At 40.6% G+C, this 20,499-nt stretch overlaps 2 protein-coding genes across 6 annotated transcripts in view; one reads left to right on the top strand and one right to left on the bottom strand.

Annotated features, from left to right (window-relative positions):
• LOC124121985 (RNA-binding motif protein, X chromosome-like) overlaps positions 1-3,961 on the bottom strand; it is a 31,640-nt gene extending 27,679 nt beyond the window's left edge. For 4 of the 5 annotated variants that reach the window (XM_048388771.1, XM_048388772.1, XM_048388773.1 and 1 more), the window contains exon 1: positions 797-930. In XM_048388771.1, coding sequence (XP_048244728.1) covers positions 797-905 — 109 coding nt within the window. In that variant the 5' untranslated portion in view covers positions 906-930. Of the gene's footprint in view, positions 1-796; positions 931-3,823 lie in introns of those variants that run through there. The other variant, XM_046485123.2, reaches the window with a different exon arrangement.
• A 3,773-nt stretch (positions 3,962-7,734) lies between these two features.
• LOC124121977 (uncharacterized protein C5orf34 homolog) overlaps positions 7,735-20,499 on the top strand; it is a 33,881-nt gene continuing 21,116 nt past the window's right edge. The window contains exons 1-6 of the mRNA XM_048388802.1: positions 7,735-7,837; positions 10,259-10,415; positions 12,569-12,708; positions 13,123-14,119; positions 17,532-17,742; positions 19,855-19,972. Of these exons, the coding sequence (XP_048244759.1) occupies positions 10,268-10,415; positions 12,569-12,708; positions 13,123-14,119; positions 17,532-17,742; positions 19,855-19,972 (1,614 nt within the window). The 5' untranslated portion in view covers positions 7,735-7,837; positions 10,259-10,267. The remainder of the gene's footprint in view (positions 7,838-10,258; positions 10,416-12,568; positions 12,709-13,122; positions 14,120-17,531; positions 17,743-19,854; positions 19,973-20,499) is intronic.

Below are 20,499 nucleotides of genomic sequence, written 5' to 3'. Positions count from 1 at the left end.
TTGCGTCTGTGTGTGGCTGTTTGTACTTGTCCAGGCTAATGCCAATTTATAGTGCTAGCCCACCAAGATACCATGCCACAGCTTAACATGAATACCCCACTCAGACACAGTATACGGACTCCGCGCCGACCAGTCCTTGTTTAGCCTCTCTGACAGCATTAGAAATTGGCACTCGTCTTATAGTCCTTGCCAAACTGCCCAATGGTAAAGGTATCATAAGACCTTGTAGAAATTTGCCCTGTTTAAGGTTTTACTATATGTTATCATTATAAGGACTAGTGGACGAAAACTCTTAGTTTCTAACCCTGCTCTCATGGTAAGAAATACCATCTTTTAACATCTTTTGGTGTGATGCCGGGGACTAAACCCACGACCTTCCACTTTCCGGGCATCGTTCTATCCACTAGACCACAGAGGTAGTCCTAGATGACCAAGATTGTATGGCAGTACTTCCCACGGGCTATGGAAAGTCTTCTGATTGAAATGTTTATCCCACTGAAGCAAGATTGTACAGCCAGAAAATGTCATTCAGAAAACCCCATGTTAACCATTTTGGGGATGCCAGATGCCGAAAACATTCGAATGTCACTTTCTTGATCTGGTAAGCAACACTGATTGGTCAGATGACAGGTCATTCGACATGACCTGTGATGGGATGTTCTCAGATCTTTCTTTAGTGGCAGCAAGAACTCTGATCTCAGGTTAATAAGGTTGCAAAACACTACTCGGTATAGTTTGCTCAAACATCTGTGGGTCACTGACTGATACAATTAACAAATGGTAAGTGTTCACTTACTTTCTGTGATTCTGCCAAATTTAGCAAATGCTGTTTCAAGTGTCTCTCTGTCAACATTTGAAGTAAGGCCTCCAACAAATATCTTTCCAGGTCTGTCTTGTTCAATCATCTTGCTGTAGTTGTGTGAAATGAAGCTGAAAGAATAAGAATTGTCTATCACAAATAAACAGAGGGTAAGTGGAACCCATGGCAGTGATTTTGACACAAAAAGCTGTATACAGGTCAATGACTTGGACCCAAGAAATGTAAGAAGTCAGTGGCAAAAGTCAGTAAGTCACTTAAACAAAGATGCCGGATGCAGTAAAATTTCGAAGTTAAATCAGTACAATACAGTACAATCAACTTCACCCCCCATCCCCCAGACACAAGGACAACTGAGTCTTGATTGGCACTATACTTTATGAGAGCATTAAAATCGATGGCTCCAAATCGATACCCTAAGTGGAATAATCCTTACTATTTACTATTTAATCATGAAATTATGACACGTGTGACGCCTTGCTTAGCATTTCTATCAGTCAAAAGTCTGACAACTTAAACAAACCATCAGTCAAATAGAAAGTTTATCGGTCTATGACCGGTGACCGAGGGCCATCTGAAACCCTGCATGGTGTCAATGAAACTACTAATATCTCATGGAGTGGCCGGCCCACTGAACGGATGATGTCTTACATCAGCCTGCAGTATTATCAGATTATATCCATATCACGGTTGCATGTAAATAATCAAGTATGGGTAATGAAAGCCAGAGACTGATAGAATCTGCATGGGAGTTGTCAGTTTGAATTTAAATATTTCATATTTCTATAGTCCTTTCAGCATGTTCAGAATTTCCCAGGCGTCCGACAAGCAGCCAACCAACTCAATATTTCAGTGATTTTGCTGAGTGAGTGAGCGAGTTGGTTGGTTTTAACACCACCTTGAAGAGTATTCCAGCTATATCATGCAGGGTTTTACCTTGACTTACAAAAGTGGGGTTTCAGGGGACCCCAATAATTGATTTTAAGGGTCCTTGCAGGCAATATGAGCATCCTGTAACTTAAAGTAATGAAATCATGTTGCGTTCTGTACTTGTACATAATTACTTTACAGCGTTAGAAATTGGCACTAGTCATAGTCTTTACCAAACTGCCAAATGGTTAAGTTATAAGGACAAGACGAGTTTTGCCCCTTTGTAAGGGTTCAGCTATACGTTATCATAAAAACTAGTGGACTAAAACTGTTAGTTTCTATCACTGCTTTAGAGCCTGTATTGATGGATGAAATAATAGACAGAGATAACTGCTCCTAATGCGCTGTAGGTACTGATTGGCACTTAATATTAATTAATATGTACTTTATTGACATATACCATTACCAGTGAGTGAGTGAGTGAGTGAGTTGGGTTTAACGTCGCTTTTAACAATATTCCAGTTATATCACGACATGTCAGCTTAATGGGGAGGAAAGCCCCAAGCGATGCAGATCTCAAGACGTTTACCACTTCGGTGAAACCCACGAGCATGGGTATGGTGCTGACAAACCTAGAAACATAATCGTGGCGAACCGTGATTCGAACCCACAATCATAGGTTTCTGGCGTGCCCAAGGGACGCAACTCTGCACAGCGAATCGCGGCGCCTTAGACGACTGGGCCACCCGTGCCCCATATACCATTACCAGATCTCAATTTGTGTGTTGTTGGTTATTACACAGCTGCCAAGATTGCTGGGACCTGGTGGGCAGATGGCCGAGATGTCAGACATCTTCAGCCTGTTCAGACCATATATCGGTATACAGTCTCTGCCATGCCCAACTACTGTCCATTTATTTGCGATAACTGAGAGAAAAAAACATATCTCCCACTTAAGATAACAAATTCTCATGCATATTAATACTAGTTGCCATGGATTCTATGCTTTATAGTCAAGAATTTGAGTCAGACTAACTAAAAGAAACTACCAAACTTGATACTTATTTGCATAGTAAATGCATTCTGTTCCAATACAGAAGCTATGCTACCAATATGCACAAAAGATCTGTGAAGCGAGAACAGACGTCAGCATCCTGAGCCTATTAGCGCTTGAGTAAGCTGTGCCTGGTAAACTGCTTTGTTAGCCAATTGATAATACAAGTGCCTACCAATTCCTCTCATTTGTATTTCATTCTTAGTTTAGAGCCACTATAGACATGATAGAATACTTTCGCCACTGTCTTATTGAAGTGTGTGAGTGAATTTGATTTAACGCCGCTTTTAGCAATATCACAGCAGGGAACACCAGAAATGGGCTTCACACATTGTACCCATGTCAGGAATCAAACCCAGGTCTTCGGTGTGACTAGCTAACGCGAGCTAACACCAGGCTACCCAAGGATCCAGGGGACAAGGGTAGATTCTATAATCGCACATATCTCAGGGTTAGAAATTAACACTAGCCTGCTAGCCCGAGGCTAGTACAAATTCCTACGGGCTAGTACCTATTTCAAAATTTCCCCATTGTATTAACATTACAAGGGCATTTTATCTTCAACCAGGCTAATAAAGCTTTACAGTTTAGTTCTAACCCTGTATCTGGTATTCTGCAATCTATAAAGCCATCCGCAATAGATCTAAACCTAATTGCAACGCTCTCGTAAAATGCTCCTATTTTGGGCAATGACGGACGAGGATTATCGCGGTCAGCTGGTCAACATCAATTTCACGACGAATGAACTTTTGACCTTACAATACTGCAACAAAAACACGTTAACCCTTTCAAATGGCCTAAAACAGGACATTAAAACGAATGTTCTCCTGAAATAAGTTGAAAATAGGTACAATTCTCAGTACATACGTTGCAACATTCAACACAAGCACAACGTCAGCAAACAAAATGCGCTTTGTATTTACGGATTTCTAGTCGAGAATAAAGCAGGAACGATATTGCCTTCGAGCATGCTATTCTGTCCATTCAACGTGTACAATTGGAAACTTATCAAAATTCATGTTTACCATAAGAAATTAATGCGGAACAAACGCAAACTCGAACAAAATGTTACGCTTTCGTACCTTAAAAATCAATCAAACATGGCTTCCTCTTCCAATATCGCAGCGCCACCTTCTGGGTTGCCTAAAAATTATCACTCACACGTGGAAGTCAATTACGAACGTGGAGTTTACGTTAGTTATAAGACCAGTATGCTTTTGGTTCACAAGATAATGACTTGAACAATATTTATTTCCTCAAACGGAATGGGATTGGTAAACAGGTTAAAACTGTTTAAACACCTCTCCCTACAAACGACATTTAACAATTAATAAGAGTAAACTGTCACTCCATTATGCTTTCCTCTTTTCATAAAAAATATTGAAAGATGTATGTAAAATAGAAAATAATGAAAAATGAAAATGAAAAATAGTAGTATTAATAGATTCCACAGAAAATGGAAGGAATTATCAGCCTACTTATTATAATTTATCGGTCAATCAATATATGATTCCCATATCTGATCATGTTTTAACTAATGTTACATTTATGTCTACTGAACTGAAATAAAATATGTTTAAGATAAAAAAAATAAAAAAAATTAAAAATAAGAGTAAACTGTACATAAAATAATATATTTGTATTAATTGTACCTACTGTTGCAAATATTATTATGCGGATATACAAGTCACAAACAAATACACACGTACATATATCGGCACACAATGATTAAGCAATAGAGGAATACTGGTTCTCGCTTATCTATTGACTCTGTGAAGATTCAGGCACTTTTCGGGACCAACCAGTCACAAATAAATAAAAAATTTCATTCTCGTGTCTTTTCATATGCCATAATATCAACACGTACGGACGCCTTTTAGGGCCATTTGGTTTTTAAAAAAAATTTCGATACTATCTTGAAATTTCAAGAAACTAATTTGAAATTTCAAGATAGTATCAACTTCTGTATCTTGAAATTTCAAGATAGTTTCTTGAAATTTCAACTTAGTTTCTTGAAATTTCAACTTAGTATCTTGAAATTTCAAGATTGTATCGAAAACAAATTAAAAAAAACAAATGGCCCTAAAAGGCTTCCATAAACACGAGTTAGGAAGGTGAGATTTATTATCCAAAATCATTCTTTCAACAAACAAAAATCAGTAAAGAAACATAAACAAGGAACGTTGATACGAGGCATAAACGCGGTGGCAACAAATTAGCATGTCCTCATTCAAATGGCAAACCAAATAAATAAACAGAAAATAATTTTCTCATTTTGTTTTATCAGAGACCATAAAATGTTTATGGCGTCTGGTCTTACCAACACAGGCATGTTTAAAACAATATGTACAATGAAGGTTTCAACCCATTCCCTGTTTTACATCTAACACTATGTTTTTCTTTACTACTAATTAAGCGATTACCTCCCTTACCATAGCCAGAAAATCAAATACATTGTAACAGGTTTGGGACACGGATATTGTCTATTTGTAAAAGGATGTTCGTTTCTTCTTTAAGATCTGCGAACAGTTAGATCACCAGTTAGGATGTAAAGATAAATTGTGATATGGATAAAATTAATTGAAAGGCTCCATACGAGCAACAAACCATTGGGGACCCGTGAAGATCCGGGGTAGAAAAGGTCTTCAGCAACCCGTGCTTGCTGTAAAAGGCGACTGTTCTTGTCGTCAGAGGCGACTAACGGGATCGGAGGGTCAGGCTCGCTGACTTGGTTGATGGATGTCATCGATTCAAATTGTTTGCATCGATGCTCATGATATCAATCACTGGATTGTCTGGTCCAGACCCGATTATTTACAGACCGCCGTCATATAGCTGGAATATTGCGGAGTGCGACCAAAAAAATCCTGTCAAGCTTAATAAAAACTGTTTCAGGAAAACCAAAGTATAAATCTAAACTACTAAACTGCTGAAGTTAAAAATTGACAATAAAATTAGAAAACTCGTCTAGATGCTTTGAATTCAATCAAGATGCAAATATTGACAATAAAACGCGGAACTTTCAATATAAACAGTCAGAAAATTATTACAAGTTCATTTCTACACAAAACAGGTAGACGAGGTGACGGCGCATGTACTTTCTGCGCTATGTGCTTTATACGAAAATGAACACGAAACGCCACAACACGTTTTTTCCCCTTGCAACAAACTACAGGAATTAATACAGCAATTTGTGAAATGGTACAATTCTACAAAAGTAGTTATCCGCGATTTAGACTGCAGATCATTCATTAATGGTTAACCTGGACATAGCGTCCTATCAAACCACTTAAATATGCCACCCGTGAAGATCCGGGGTAGAATAAATCTTCAGCGACCCATGCTTGACGTGAAAGGCAATCTCATTAAAATCAGACCTCTGTTCTCGCTACCGCTAAACAAAGTTTAGCGTTGCGAGAACTAAGATCTGATTTCAATGAGATTGCGTAAAAGGCGACTATGCTTGTTGTAAGAGGCGACTAACGGGATCGAAGGGTCAGGCTCGCTGACTTGGTTGGTGCATGTCATCGATGCCAATTGAGTGGATCGATGTTCATGATGTCAACCACTGGATCATCTGGTCCAGATTCGATTATCGCCGTCATATAGCTGGAATATTGCTGAATGCGACGTTAAACGACAAACAAACAAACAAACAAAAGTTAAATATGCAAACTCCCTTACCCCGGGAAGTTCTCCTATCTAAATAGACACAGCAAGCATAGAAGATTTATATTCAGAAATAAAAAGTATGAAACGATAAAAACTACATGCGGAGATGAGTAGTAATGACCCCGATTTTGCTTTCAGTGACGTCACGTCGCCAATATGTCGTATTGTTGGGCTTTACAGGTCTCTCAGTTTACGACGTTTTTTTCATTCACGCAACCGAAATAATGTGGACACAAAGCGAAGACAATATCTGTGCACTGCTTAAAGCAACAATGTTCAACTCAAACAGCAGATCGTCCAAATGCTACACAGTAAAATAGTTCAAGTGATATTTGTATGATATTATTTCAGACTGCAGCGTGAGATAAGTATGCTATCCCGGGGCTAATGAGTGAGTGAGTATTGTTTTACGCCGCTCTAAGCAATATTCCAGCAATATCACAATCTTATTAAAATCAGATATCTTAGCTCTCGCTTTCGCTAAGCTTAGCCTTGTTTCGCGACAGCGAGAACTTAGATCTGATTTTAATGAGATTGGCAGTATCACGGCGGGGAACACCCGAAATGGGCTTCGCACATTGTAGCCATGTCGGGAATCGAACCCGGGTCTTCGGCGTGACGAGCGAACACTTTAACCACTAGGCTACCCGACCGCTAAAGAAGGACATGTAATAGACCTTTGGACACTATGCCAGTTAATTAAATATTCGTATCGACAGACAAGGCCGTAGTTAACTTTTTTTGAAAGGGGGGGGGGGGGGGGGGGGGGGCAAATATTTGTGCATGCAAGTATCACTTGTCCCCAACTTGAAAGCGAAAGGGAAACTATATGTACCAGGACAGGAAACACGTGCGTTATATCAGCAGGGCCACGTGTCAAACACAGACAGATAACATCAAACAGATTGAACAAACGTACGTCCTTTTTCCTGATGTGAGAACAATGAAGCACACAGGATATCCCGCAACTGCGACGAGGTTTATGCAACGTTCCTCTCAAGAGAGCAAACTCGATAATTTGGGAAGGAATGTTACGTGAATCAACTTAGTATACTTAGATTGTAGACCGACCTTACATGTTTATAGATATCTTTTACACAACACTGAAAAATAAACTTGAATCGTTTTCTTTTATCATTCGTCATGGAATATTCATTCATGGATTAAATTATTTTCAAAGAGCATGCGCCCTCTTTCTATACATAATCAGAGACCAGAGTATAAATTATTTGGTTTTGCAGAATCGAACTTGTAGTCGACAGCCATGAATACTGAATACGCTACTTCACGAAGCACGTACAGTCAATTAATTTTGGAGTGACCTCCCTTGATCAGTTTCTCAAAATGATTGGTCTTTCGTGTTTAGTCTTGTCGAATCGAAAAATGGCGGAAACAACAAAAACGATGTGAAAATACCTATATAGGTAAATTATTTCAAGTTGATGTTTAAGTCAGTAGTCAACACGTATTAGAAAGAGGAACGAAATGTGCACACCTAAGTGTTATGGCAAGCGATCGGCGATGAAAAATAACATGTCAAGGGAGACAATCAGCGTGGCATGACTTTATATGTGTCCCTAAATGTCAAAATTGACACAAGTTGTGCTAGGTTATTTGACGTATTTGTCACACTCTGAATTAGTAAATAATACTAGAGGGTTACTTTCCAAAATATCTTTGTAAATACCCCATATATATACTCTCTAATCAATATTATAATATATCTGTACTCTTCTGATAAATTGCTTAATAAAAACAATAATTGTATTGTTATGTTTCTGAAAGAAATAATATTTCTATGGGTCCCTTGGCAAGGTAATTTGTAATTGAAGAGAGTGTACAGTGTTTTGAACAGGACTGTACCAACAAAAACATTGATAACATAAACATTATAGATCTACATATGGTCTAGCGCCAAATTAAATCTGAGATCACTGCTACTTGTACAGCGATGTATGTGAAACAAGATGATAAACTATTATAACGTTTCATAGTGCCCCTACTGAAAAATTTCTAATGTTGGTTGGTTGGTTGGTTTGTTGTTTAACGCCGCACTCAGCAATATTCCAGCTATATGACGGCGGTCTGTAAATAATCGAGTCTGGACCAGACAATCCAGTGATTGATATCATGAGCATTGATCCACGCAATTGGGATCGATGACATGTATCAACCAAGTCAGCGAGCCTGACCACCCGATCCCGTTAGTCGCCTCTTACGACAAATTACTAATGATTTAAGTCACTGGTTCCCCTGGCTGAGACGGGTGTAACAGTGGCTGCCATATCGCTGAGTGGCCAGGTTTTTATCTTGACTTATAAATCTGGGGGTCCTGGGGACCCCTCATCATTGATGTCAGAACTCATGAGGGTCCTGTAATAATAATAATAATAAAACAGTAAAATGGTGTAGTGTATCGTAGGGCTGGGACGAGTCCCAATTGACTACCCCGGTACCCACACCCCTATTACCCGACCCTACCCGGGTACCCTTTGTTGTACTCAAGAGATGTCTCAAAATGTCCGATTAGGAATTATTTAACAGAGCCCTGGCAAAACGTATTTAGATACATGTATTGAACAATCTGGTCATGCATATGCAGCAGTGCGTGGAGTCATCCCACAGAGGACATCCTTACCATGTCAGCCTGCTGACAGGGTTAACCTCTCTGGTCATGTGGACAAGGCGTCCGACCTCGGATCAGAAGGTCCATGGTTCGCATCCCATCATGGGACTCGGAAATTTTATGGCCGCTACACATATACTGAAGTTGAATTAAGTTAAATCTTTATTCAACCATATGACAAATCAGAAGGAATGGGTGCAAAGTCAGAATGAAATGCGAACATTAGTAATTTGTAGTGTAGAGTTCCAGATATTTTTTATCATTGAACAACATACCGCGTGACCAACCACGGTCCAGGTAGTCCTGTGGGTAAACGGGTACTACTCAGTACCCACCCGACCCGGGTACCAGAGTTACCCGTCCCAACCCTAGTATGTAGAACTGTAAGATTTGATGATTACTTTAATTTCAGGACCCTTTTATTTCTTAACAAGAATTTGATACAAATTGTTTTCTCTACGTCCATTCTATTCATTTGTGAGTACAGCACACACACTTCTGCATCCTATAAAACCCTGTGGAGTATTGCTGATTTGCACGTAAAACAACATTCACTTACTATTACTACATTGATCAACATCATGTCATTACACATCTTTCTGAGGCAAGAGAGTTAACTGACTTTAAAAGTCCAGTTTCCACCCTTGCCGAACTAGGCTGGAATTACTGGGCTCGATCGTAGCGCCACCAGTGGCTATTACCATTTACATCCCTTTTAAGCCTCTCCTATGGACCAATCAGATTCCATCACTTGCATTTGCTTCACACAAAATGGTGGCGCTCAGTCAGGACGATCTGATCGATAATCAAGATCTATATTGTGATAAAACAGGTCTTACATCGCGAAATGCATCAAATCACGTTTAGCACCTTGATTCAAAACATGAAAAGATTTGGAAAATATCTGCTGACACCGAGGTTGGCGGTGCACATGCTTTGCAAATCCTGCAATCGATCGAAATCTGCATGACAGTTTACGAACCGGATTTCAATTTCGGTGCGTGATTTTGATTGGACTATGCATAGACTTATTAGTCCAGCCAAAATGTAACTCCATAATACCAGCCTAGTTCGGCAAGGGTGGAAACTGGACTTTTATGGTCAGTTAACTCTCTTGCCTCGGGAAGATGGCCATTACAGTTAGCAGGCTAGTAAGGTTTAAAGAACTTGGGGGACTGCAAATCTTATGAAATTAGTCTGGGTTCATTTGTCGTGACAGGTTCTGAAGATGTCCTCCACGCCGTCGCTGATGGTGCTGTACACTAACGATGCGGTGGAGGTGCGATACTGTGATGGCTCAAGTCTGCAGCTGTCGCCATGCGGGGCTAGTGTGTTACACCACGACAAACCACAGCCAGGACAACACCCTGTAGCAGGTAGTGTTGAGGATTAGTTACGCTGAAACTTTTGATCTAAATATATTTTCAAACTCTGCAGACCGTAAAAACATTTACAGTGGGTAAAGAAAGAAATCTGAGAGAAAATATATTTTGCCTATGAAGAACTTAATTATCTGACATTATACCTAAAATGGATAGAATTATCATTAAACCGCCCACACGTTATCAGAAATGAGCGGGCCACTGTAACTTGATAATGCCCTCATATTGCTTGACGACGGGCCATTAGCAAGCCAGTTGTTAGGTGACGTCATAGGGTAGAGAAAGTGACGTCACATATTATAGTGACGTCATCTGGTTTGTTCTATGACGTTTACATATTTGTAAAATGTTGCAGTGACATTCGTGTTGATTGCAGTAAATGTTTCAAAACCGATGTTGTTGTTTCTTTTTATTTGATAAAAAATTCCATCCATTTTAGCTATAATAACAGTAACGCTCTTTTTCAGGGCACTGTCATTTGCAGAAGCCCTCGGTCTTTTCAACTGCCCTCCTTCGTCGGGCAGTTAATGGAAGGCCTCGGGCTTCTGCAAATGATAATGCCCTGAAAAATAGCGTTACCCTTATAATAGGTAGACACAGCAAACTTGGCAATGTTTTGATGTTTCTTGTTAAACGCCACACTCAGCCATATTTCAGCTATGTGATGGCTGTTTTTAAATGATGGGTCTGGGCCAAACAATCCAGTGATTGACATCATGAGCATTGATCTTATCAATTGGGATAAGATGACATTCATCAACCAAGTCAGTGAGCCTGTCCACCCGATCCCATTAGTCGCCTCTTACGACAAGCATGGGTTGCTGAAGACCTATTCCAACCCGGAATCTCCATGGGACACATGGCAATGTGTGGGGATAATGTTTCAAAGAACAAAAAATACCCTGTAATGTTTATTTTATTCTATTTGTTTTGCCACCCTACTGACCAAGTATTTTTCACCTAAAAATCAGAGGACTATGAAATAAGAAAGTAGCTGGCCTACTGCTTTTAAAGTGCACAGATATTTTAATAATGTCTTGCTGTAATTCTGCTGTCTATTTTAAAGTATAGGAGCAACGATGGTCTTAGTGCTTAGATTGATTTGTGGAACGGGCCTGAATCAGAAATTCTCCACCAATGTTAGATAAGGTCCCCAAACTGTAGAAGCTCCGGGTAGAGAATAGGTCTTCAGCAACCTATGTTTGCTGTAAAAGACGACTATGCTTGTCGTAAGCCTCGATGACATGGTTGATGCGTGTCATCCTATCCCAATTGCGTACATCGATCACTGGATTGTCTGGTCCAGACTTGATTATTTACAGACCGCCGTCATATAGCTGGAAAATTGTTGAGTGTGACGTTAAACAACAAACAAACAAACAAAGGCAACCAAATAGTGTCAGTGACTTGTTGGTTGTATGTGATCGCACCAATCTTCTCGAGTCAAGAGAGTTAACTGACTATAAAAGTCCAGTTTCCACCCTTGCCGAACTAGGCTGGTATTATGGAGTTACATTTGGGCTGGACTAACGAGTCTATGCATAGTCCAATCAAAATTGCGCAACCAAATCGAAATCTGGTTCGTAAACTGTCGTGCAGATTTCAGTTGATTGCAGGATTTGCAAAGCATTTGCACCGCCAACTCATGTGAACAGATATTTTCAAAATCTTTTCATGTTTTTAATCAAGGTAGTGATGTGGTTTGATGCATTTCGCGATTATTACAAAATAGATCTTGATTATCGAGCAGATTGTCTTGACTGGGTGCCGCCATTTTGTTTGAAACGAACGCAAGTGATACGAGAGGTGGAATCTGATTGGTCCATAGGAAAGGCTTAGAAGGGACATAACTCATAATAACCACTGGTGGCGCTATGATTGAGCCCAGGAATTCCAGCCTAGTTCAGCAAGGGTGGAAACTGGACTTTTAAAGTCAGTTAACTCTCTTGCCTCAGGAAGATGCATCGCACCCTGATGACGTAGATCTATGCTCACAGTATCAATCATTGGATTGTCTGGTCAAGACTTTATTATTTACAGGGCATTTTCTTGAATATTTCTGAGAGCGACGTTAAATAACAATCAAACAAGACTCTTTTAAGTGTATTCCTTTAAAAAACTATTGTCAAGATGTAATATTTGTGTAGGTTTGCGAAAGATACAACAACGATGTCGGTATGTGACCAGCGAGTACAGGCAGAAAGTGCTTCAGGCTGTGGACTTCCGCAACCGATTTGCTGACCGACCCTACCTGTGTGACGACCTGCTGGTCAATGAGGACGTGGTGGTACGCTGTCGTGGTGGTGGTCAAACTGTCACAATTTATGTGTCAAAAAAGGCTGATTTATGGATAGAATAGAAAAATAAAACCTTTACAGCACTGTCTTGTAGTCCTTGCCAAACCGCCCAATAGTTAAGGCAGTATAAGGACTGGTAGAAATTTGCCATTTTTAAGGGTTTTGCTATATGTTATCATCATAAGGACTAGTAGACTAAAAAGGTTTGGAAATTTATTAATTGTCAGACACATAAAACTTTATGTCAACCTTGTTATCCCCCAGAAATTTATGAAAATGAAATTATGTAATTTGAGAATGATAACATTTCATCATCGGTTCCTTGCCTGGAATCTGAACCAAATATTCATTGATGACATTAAGTGTATCATCCAGATCACCAGGGGATAAGTTTCGTCTTTCAGCCCTTGTATACAGACGTCCAGGAGGTAGCCTGGCCGAAGACAGCTGACCGGTCCCGGGCAGAGCACCTCCCAGATGGCAGCGTCCGCATCTTCTCCTGTGACGAGTTTGCCAGTCTGTCTCTGTCAGAACACAAGCGTGACTTTACTGTTTGTTACCTTTCAAAAATAAGTCAGGAACCAGTGAAGAATAAGAATGTGTCTTCATCCAGACGGTCAGCATCTTGCAATTCATCTCAGAACAAGAGTGACGACTCTCAAAAACCTTTATCGGGACGTAACCAGACATTGAACAATACATCAGGATGTCAGACGGGTGATCGGTCGGAGAGTAATGCTGGCAACATGGGGCCACTTGATGGAGGTCAGACCACGGAAACAAGAAGCAATTCGATTCCGAAGAAAGGCCAATCTGTTGTTGAAGGCAAATCTGTTAATGAAGCCAAAGACAAGAAGACAAGAGTCGACCCCGCGTACACTCGTATTTCCACACCGACCAACTTCGCCGACGAGGGAGACCCAGGTGGGGGAGACGAAGCTGTAATGACGCCATTCGGTCGGACGTCCATGTTTCGGCGCTACGGTGCCGGCAGCACAGAGACGTCACCTGCCACTCACGACATCTCCAGCATCAGCAAGATCTCATCGGAAGGGCTGTGTACAACTATTGATGTCGACGTCACAGTGGGACATCATGAACTCTCCCTGGAACAGAGGTCCGCCTCGCCTGTGTTACCAGGACAAAACCACGGACACAATGTGGGACAATTGTCAAACAGTGTCGGAAACAGTACAGGCGAACACAGCATGAGTCGAAACATCAGTTACTCTTCAGAAGAGAGAGAGAAAAGTGTGTCGTCCGCCAACAGCAGTGCAGACCGTCCCGCCTGTCGCCAGCTGTATACATGGGTCACCAGACATATTTCTTGTAACGAGTGTCCAACTCGATGGCGGCATCCATTAAAACTTGCGGAGGAGAGAGCGTCTGAGAGTCACACAGGTTAGTGGATGTAGATTATGTTGGTTGGTTGGTTGGTTGGTTGGTTGGTTGTTTAACGCCGCACTCAGCAATATTCCAGCTATATGACAGCGGTATGTAAATAATCGAGTCTGGACCAGACAATCCAGTGATTAATATCATGAGCATCAATCCAAGCAATTGGGATTGATGACATGCATCAACCAAGTCAGTGAGCCTGACCACCCGATCCCGTTAGTCGCCTCTTACGACAAGCAAAGTCGCCTTTTACGGCAAGCATGGGTTGCTGAAGACCTGTTCTACCCCGGAATCTTCATGGGTCATAGATTATGTAATTAATATCCATAATTATAATTGTGAAATTGAGAAACTTGGAGTGATGCATGTTTTACATGACACTGTTGTAATATGTTAGCCAGTCTGTCATCGAACTATATTTTCCTTTTTAGTTATGGTAATTTACTTCTTTTTTTTAAATTTTCAGTCCAAGTTTTGTTAAACCCTGCCAGTGCCCTTTGCTCATAATGCTTGTCGTACAAGGCGACCAAATAGATTAGAAGTCTGTCTATAATTAAAGCTATTGGATAAGATAGCTATGCGATAAATCGCAAAGAGTAAAGAAGAACGAAGAACGGTTTATTTGACGATAAAATATTGTTTTATCTTGACATCATTTCTGGAGATTTGTAAAACTTGATGACATCATATATTGGATGACATTATATTTGAGAGGGGACTATCTAGTGAGTTGTCCTCCAAAGATGTAACTGGGCAACATAGATAAACGTGATGGCCGAACTATCACACACAAAAGCGGGAGAGATATGATAATTGATATTTGAAGAAAAGGTACAGGTAATCGACATGAGGATTATGAGAATATCCACCTGTGCATAGAATGGTCAGATTCTATTCAGGGAGTCATCATTATTATAATTTGGGTAAATGTTTTTGAAGTTTGTACATTTTTTTCTCATCCTTGAAGAGACATTCTGTCGTTCTGGGTAAAAATAGGTCCTCAGTAATCAGCTGTTATAATGTCCCTAAGATGAAAGACATTCTGTCGTTCTGGGTTAGAATAGGTCCTCAGTAATCAGCTGTTATAATGTCCCTAAGATGAAAGACATTCTGTCGTTCTGGGTTAAAATAGGTCCTCAGTAATCAGCTGTTATAATGTCCCTAAGATGAAAGACATTCTGTCGTTCTGGGTAAAAATAGGTCCTCAGTAATCAGCTGTTATAATGTCCCTAAGATGAAAGACATTCTGTCGTTCTGGGTTAAAATAGGTCCTCAGTAATCAGCTGTTATAATGTCCCTAAGATGAAAGACATTCTGTCGTTCTGGGTTAGCATAGGTCCTCAGTAATCAGCTGTTATAATGTCCCTAAGATGAAAGACATTCTGTCGTTCTGGGTTAGAATAGGTCCTCAGTAATCAGCTGTTATTCTGTCGTTCTGGGTTAGAATAGGTCCTCAGTAATCAGCTGTTATAATGTCCCTAAGATGAAAGACATCCTGTTGCTCTGGGTTAGAATAGGTCCTCAGTAATCAGCTGTTATAATGTCCCTAAGATGAAAGACATTGTGTTGTTCTGGGTTCGAATAGGTTCTCAGTAATCAGTTGTTATTAAGTCCCTAAGATGAAAGACATTCTGTTTCTCAAGGTTAGATTAGGTCCTCTACGCTATATAAGGGGAGACCTAATGGATAGGTGGTCTGACTCTGTGACTTTCAATTAACTTGTGTACAGAAACGCATGCATTAAATGAAGAACTCAACATATATACCAAATGAAGCTTTTTCATCATGCATACAAATGAGCTAATTTCCGAAACACAATTTACTTTCCGAGTCAATATACATCTAAAACATTTTTTCATTTTTTAAAATCTTAAAATGTTCACTAATTTTGGGAAAAACCCAATAGAGTGATGAATTTATGAGAGAAGAAATATTGGTTACCCAATGAAAAATGTAACAACCCAATTAGAATAGAAACCCTAGAGTAAAAACTCAATTGCTCAAAAAGTTATCTGGAGCACTGAAGAAGTGAATAAAATATACACATCATTGTTGCGAGCCAGCTTTGAATAGTTTAACAGCTGTCTAATCAAACGACTGTCACAAGCAAGAGACTTTCTGTGCTAGGTTAGTGATAAGGGTGAGGTGAGGTGAAATGGGGTTCAACGTCGCGTCCAAGATTATTGCACTTATATAGCGACGTGCATGCACGTGTGTGTGTGTGTGTGGCTGCTTGTACTAGTCCGGACTGATGCCGATTTATAGTGCTAGCTCACTGAGATACCATGCCGCAGTTTAACATGAATACCCCACTCAGACACAATATACTGACTCCGAGCCGACCAGTCCTTGTTTTAGCCCCTTAATGCCGAGCGCCAGACAGGGTAACAACAAGTACCATCTTTTAACGTCTTTTTGTATGACGTGGCCGGGGATCGAACCCCGGACCTTCCGCTCTCCGGGCGGACGCTAGTGATAAGGGAGACGGAGACAGTGATGCAGCTCCTGAAACTATGGTGCTGAACGGGTCCAGGGTGTTTGTGGGAATGAAATGGAGATATTATACCCTGGATATTCGAGGATGTTTGTCACTACGATTTTGACACCTTTAAGTGTGAATGACAACAAGAAATATATTGCACATGATTCTGTGGATTTGATTGGCTGACCAAGCAATTTGTTTTGGCGTTTATGTTTCTATAAACTGAAGAAAATATTCAGCCACATCCACAAACTGCCTACTGTTTCCTGATTGGCTAATTACAATGGGAGAGGTTTGTATAGCATTAGGCTTAAAAAAATGAAAGAATTGGTTCTCAGGCACTGATTTTTGAAAATAAAGTGCCGGCGGGCGGTGTTTTTTTTATGCTTGTTCGAACTAGTATGTAACCAAATAAAGTTGTGTATCATCAACCTGGGAAAGGGCCTCCCTACATAAACAAGCATACAAATTCCTATTGCCGCCATGACCATAACACGAGATGTGCAGTAAAGCGGTGCACATGTGAAGGGAAGTAACTGTGTGCTATATTGGATCACATTTTGTTTAAAAGTATTGGGATTTTTTTGTGATTTGGAAATAAAAACGAAACATGCAGTGGACACTCTGACGGGCAGTGCCTGAGGACCAAAACTATAATTATTTTGTAGCCTTATTGCGCTGAATGATGTCGCTGATTTTGTGTTCGTTTCTACAGGTTTGTGTGTGTTGAGGATTAAATTATTATTATTGTCGTATTTATTTATAAGAAATGATTTCCATATTTTTTTATGTTAATGGAGTTATAAACTTCAAAACCTGCGTACTACGCACACTTATACAGTGTGGACATCAGTTTTAACGTATATAGCTCCATAAACGCGACAAATACTGAAGTCAGTTGTTTAGTTACTAAAGTCGGAGTGTTGCTTGTAGATGAGGACAACAGTCAGATGCCCCCGGGTCGTCTCCCACTGAAGATTGACAAGAAACACACCAGCATGTCCCCCCTCCCTCAGCCGATCCCCCTCACCTGCCACGCCCCACACCGCCACAAGTGGGCGCCTGTTGATGCCCACCAGGGCGACCTGGACAGATTCAACCCCGGCCGACTCAAGGTCATCATGGTGGATGGGATTATATACAGGTAGACTAAACTAGAGGTGTCATTGATTGGAGGGCTTGACGTCACTAAAAAGTACACAATATCACAGTCACAATATATTGAGATATTGATTAATAACAATTGAGTTATTCTCAATGTGTAGAAATAAAAATTCCCTAAGTACACCTGCAAATAATTAACTTATTGCTAAATATGAACGAGGTTCATCCATTAAATGTTGAAAAGTGAATTTCTGCCTTCTTATTGTCCAGGGGGGCACGGGTGGCCAAGTCGTCTAAGGCGCCGTGATTCGCTGTGCAGAGTTGCGTCCCTTGGGCACGCCAGAAACCTATGATTGTGGGTTTGAATCCCGGTTCGCCCCGATTATGTTTCTAGGTTTGTCAGCACCATACCCGTGCTCGTGGGTTTGACCGAAGTGGTAAACGTCTGAGACCTGCATCACTTCGGGCTTTCCTCCCACATTAAGCTGACACGCCACGATATAACTGCAATACTGTTAAAAGCGGCGTTAAACCCAACTCACTCACTCACTCTTATTGTCAATCTTAGACAGGGCAATCTCAATAAATGTAAATGTTTCTGTCTCAGTAAATTATTAATTTAGTATTGATGTTCATAAATTTGTATCGATACACAGTGTTTGAAATAAAAGAATTACCAGGTTGTCACCAGAACCCACAGACTTTAGAAGCTGCAGGCTCTGACTAAACTCTTCGGGCCCTCATTTAAAAAATGGCAGCTTATTGTGACAAGTAAATACTCACGTTAATTTGCTGCAGGGCATAAGAACACATAAAAATTTGAAATGGCGGCCCAACACAAGATCTACCTGCCACAGTTACTTATTTCGAACACTGTTGAATCAGTATTGACATATAAAACTTGTCGATATCGCGATTATCGATGACATTCCTAGCCGTTTTCACATGTTTTCATATGTTTTCACATGTTTTCACATGTTTTCATATGTTTTCATATGTTTTCACATGTTTTCATATGTTTTCACATGTTTTCATATGTTTTCTTATCCCTTGTGAATCTGCAAGCTGCTAAATATCATGAATTCATAAAAAAAATGATTATTAGAGGTGAAACAATACATCTGTGCACCAGTGCATCATGAGTTTTCATGTGCCGATATGATACATGATACATTTTTATCAGTATCAATACAAGACGATAATCTTGCTTAAATACATTACTGTTCGTTTAATGACCCCTCGGCGTTTTGTCAGTCAAAAAATGAAAAATGTGTGGTAATTAAGTTCACTACTAAAAATAACCGCAACAAAACTGTGTCTACAGCTAGCTTTTCTTCTTGAACCAGCTCTGAAATAATCATAGTTAAGAGGGGCGGTCGGGTAGCCCAGTGGTTAAAGCGTTAGCTCGTCATGGCAAAGACCCGGGTTCGATTCCCGACATGGGTACAATGTGTGAAGCCCATTTCTGGTGTCCCCCGCCGTGATATTGCTGGAATATTGCTAAAAGCGGCGTAAAACCATACTCACTCACTCACTCCTCATAGTTAAGAAATATGCATATCGCGATACATATCATATTGGACCTTTGTATCTTGATACTTATCGTGGGGCGGTCGGGTAGCCTAGTGGTTAAAGCGTTCGCTCGTCACGCCTAAGACCTGGGTTCGATTCCCGACATGGGTACAATGTGTGAAGCCCATTTCTGGTGTCCCCCGCCGTGATATTGCTGGAATATTGCTAAAAGCGGCGTAAAACCATACTCACTCACTCACTCCTCATAGTTAAGAAATATGCATATCGCGATACATATCATATTGGACCTTTGTATCTTGATACTTATCGTGGGGCGGTCGGGTAGCCTAGTGGTTAAAGCGTTCGCTCGTCACGCATAAGACCTGGGTTCGATTCCCGACATGGGTACAATGTGTGAAGCCCATTTCTGGTGTCCCCCGCCGTGATATTGCTGGAATATTGCTAAAAGCGGCGTAAAACCGTACTCACTCACTCACTGATACTTATCGTGACCTCGCTGTATCGTTTCGCCCCTACAGTCTATGGTTGGGCAGGTAATGAGGTGCCAGCACTATTTATCTTTCTAACTAGTCACCCCTATTGTGTAGAAGTTTGCTCTGAATGTTGAGTGTGTGTACAGATTGATCCACCTGCCCGCCATGAAGGTGCTGGAGATCTACCCCGGGGACGGCAGTGTCTTCCTCTCACAGGGCGTGTCTGGACAGTTCTACACCCAGATCCTTCCTGCTGGGGACAAGGTGAGACATGGCAGTTCAGATCCACAGAAACAAAAATTAAAAATAACGCCAGAATTGGTCTCCAGCAACCTATGCTTGTTGTTAGAGAGGACTAAAAAGATCGGGTGGTCAGACTCGCTGACTTGGTCGAAGCATGTCATCATATCCCAATTGTGTAGATTGATGCTCATGATGTCAAACACTGGATTGTCTGGTCCAGACTTGATTATTTACAGACCGCCGTCATATTGCTGGAATATTGCTGAGTGAGGCGTTAAACAACAAACAAACATATATAATTTTGTGTCCTCCTTCATTTGAGCATATAACACTGATAGGTAGAATAGGTCTTCAGCAACCCATGCTTGCCATAAAAGGCGACTATGCTTGTCGTAAGAGGCGACTAACGGGATCGGGTTGTCAGGCTTGCTGACTTGGTTGATGCATGTAATCATATCCCAATTGTATAGAATGATGCTCATGATGTCAAACACTGGATTGTCTGGTCCAGACTTGATTATTTACAGACCGCCGTCATATAGCTGAAT

The sequence above is a fragment of the Haliotis rufescens genome, unplaced genomic scaffold (genome assembly GCF_023055435.1).
Source record: "Haliotis rufescens isolate VD_foot unplaced genomic scaffold, xgHalRufe1.0.p SCAF_79, whole genome shotgun sequence".
NCBI classification, from domain to species: domain Eukaryota; kingdom Metazoa; phylum Mollusca; class Gastropoda; order Lepetellida; family Haliotidae; genus Haliotis; species Haliotis rufescens.
The sequence above is the reverse complement of the archived record's forward strand: the minus strand, read 5'-3'. Positions and strand labels throughout refer to the sequence as shown.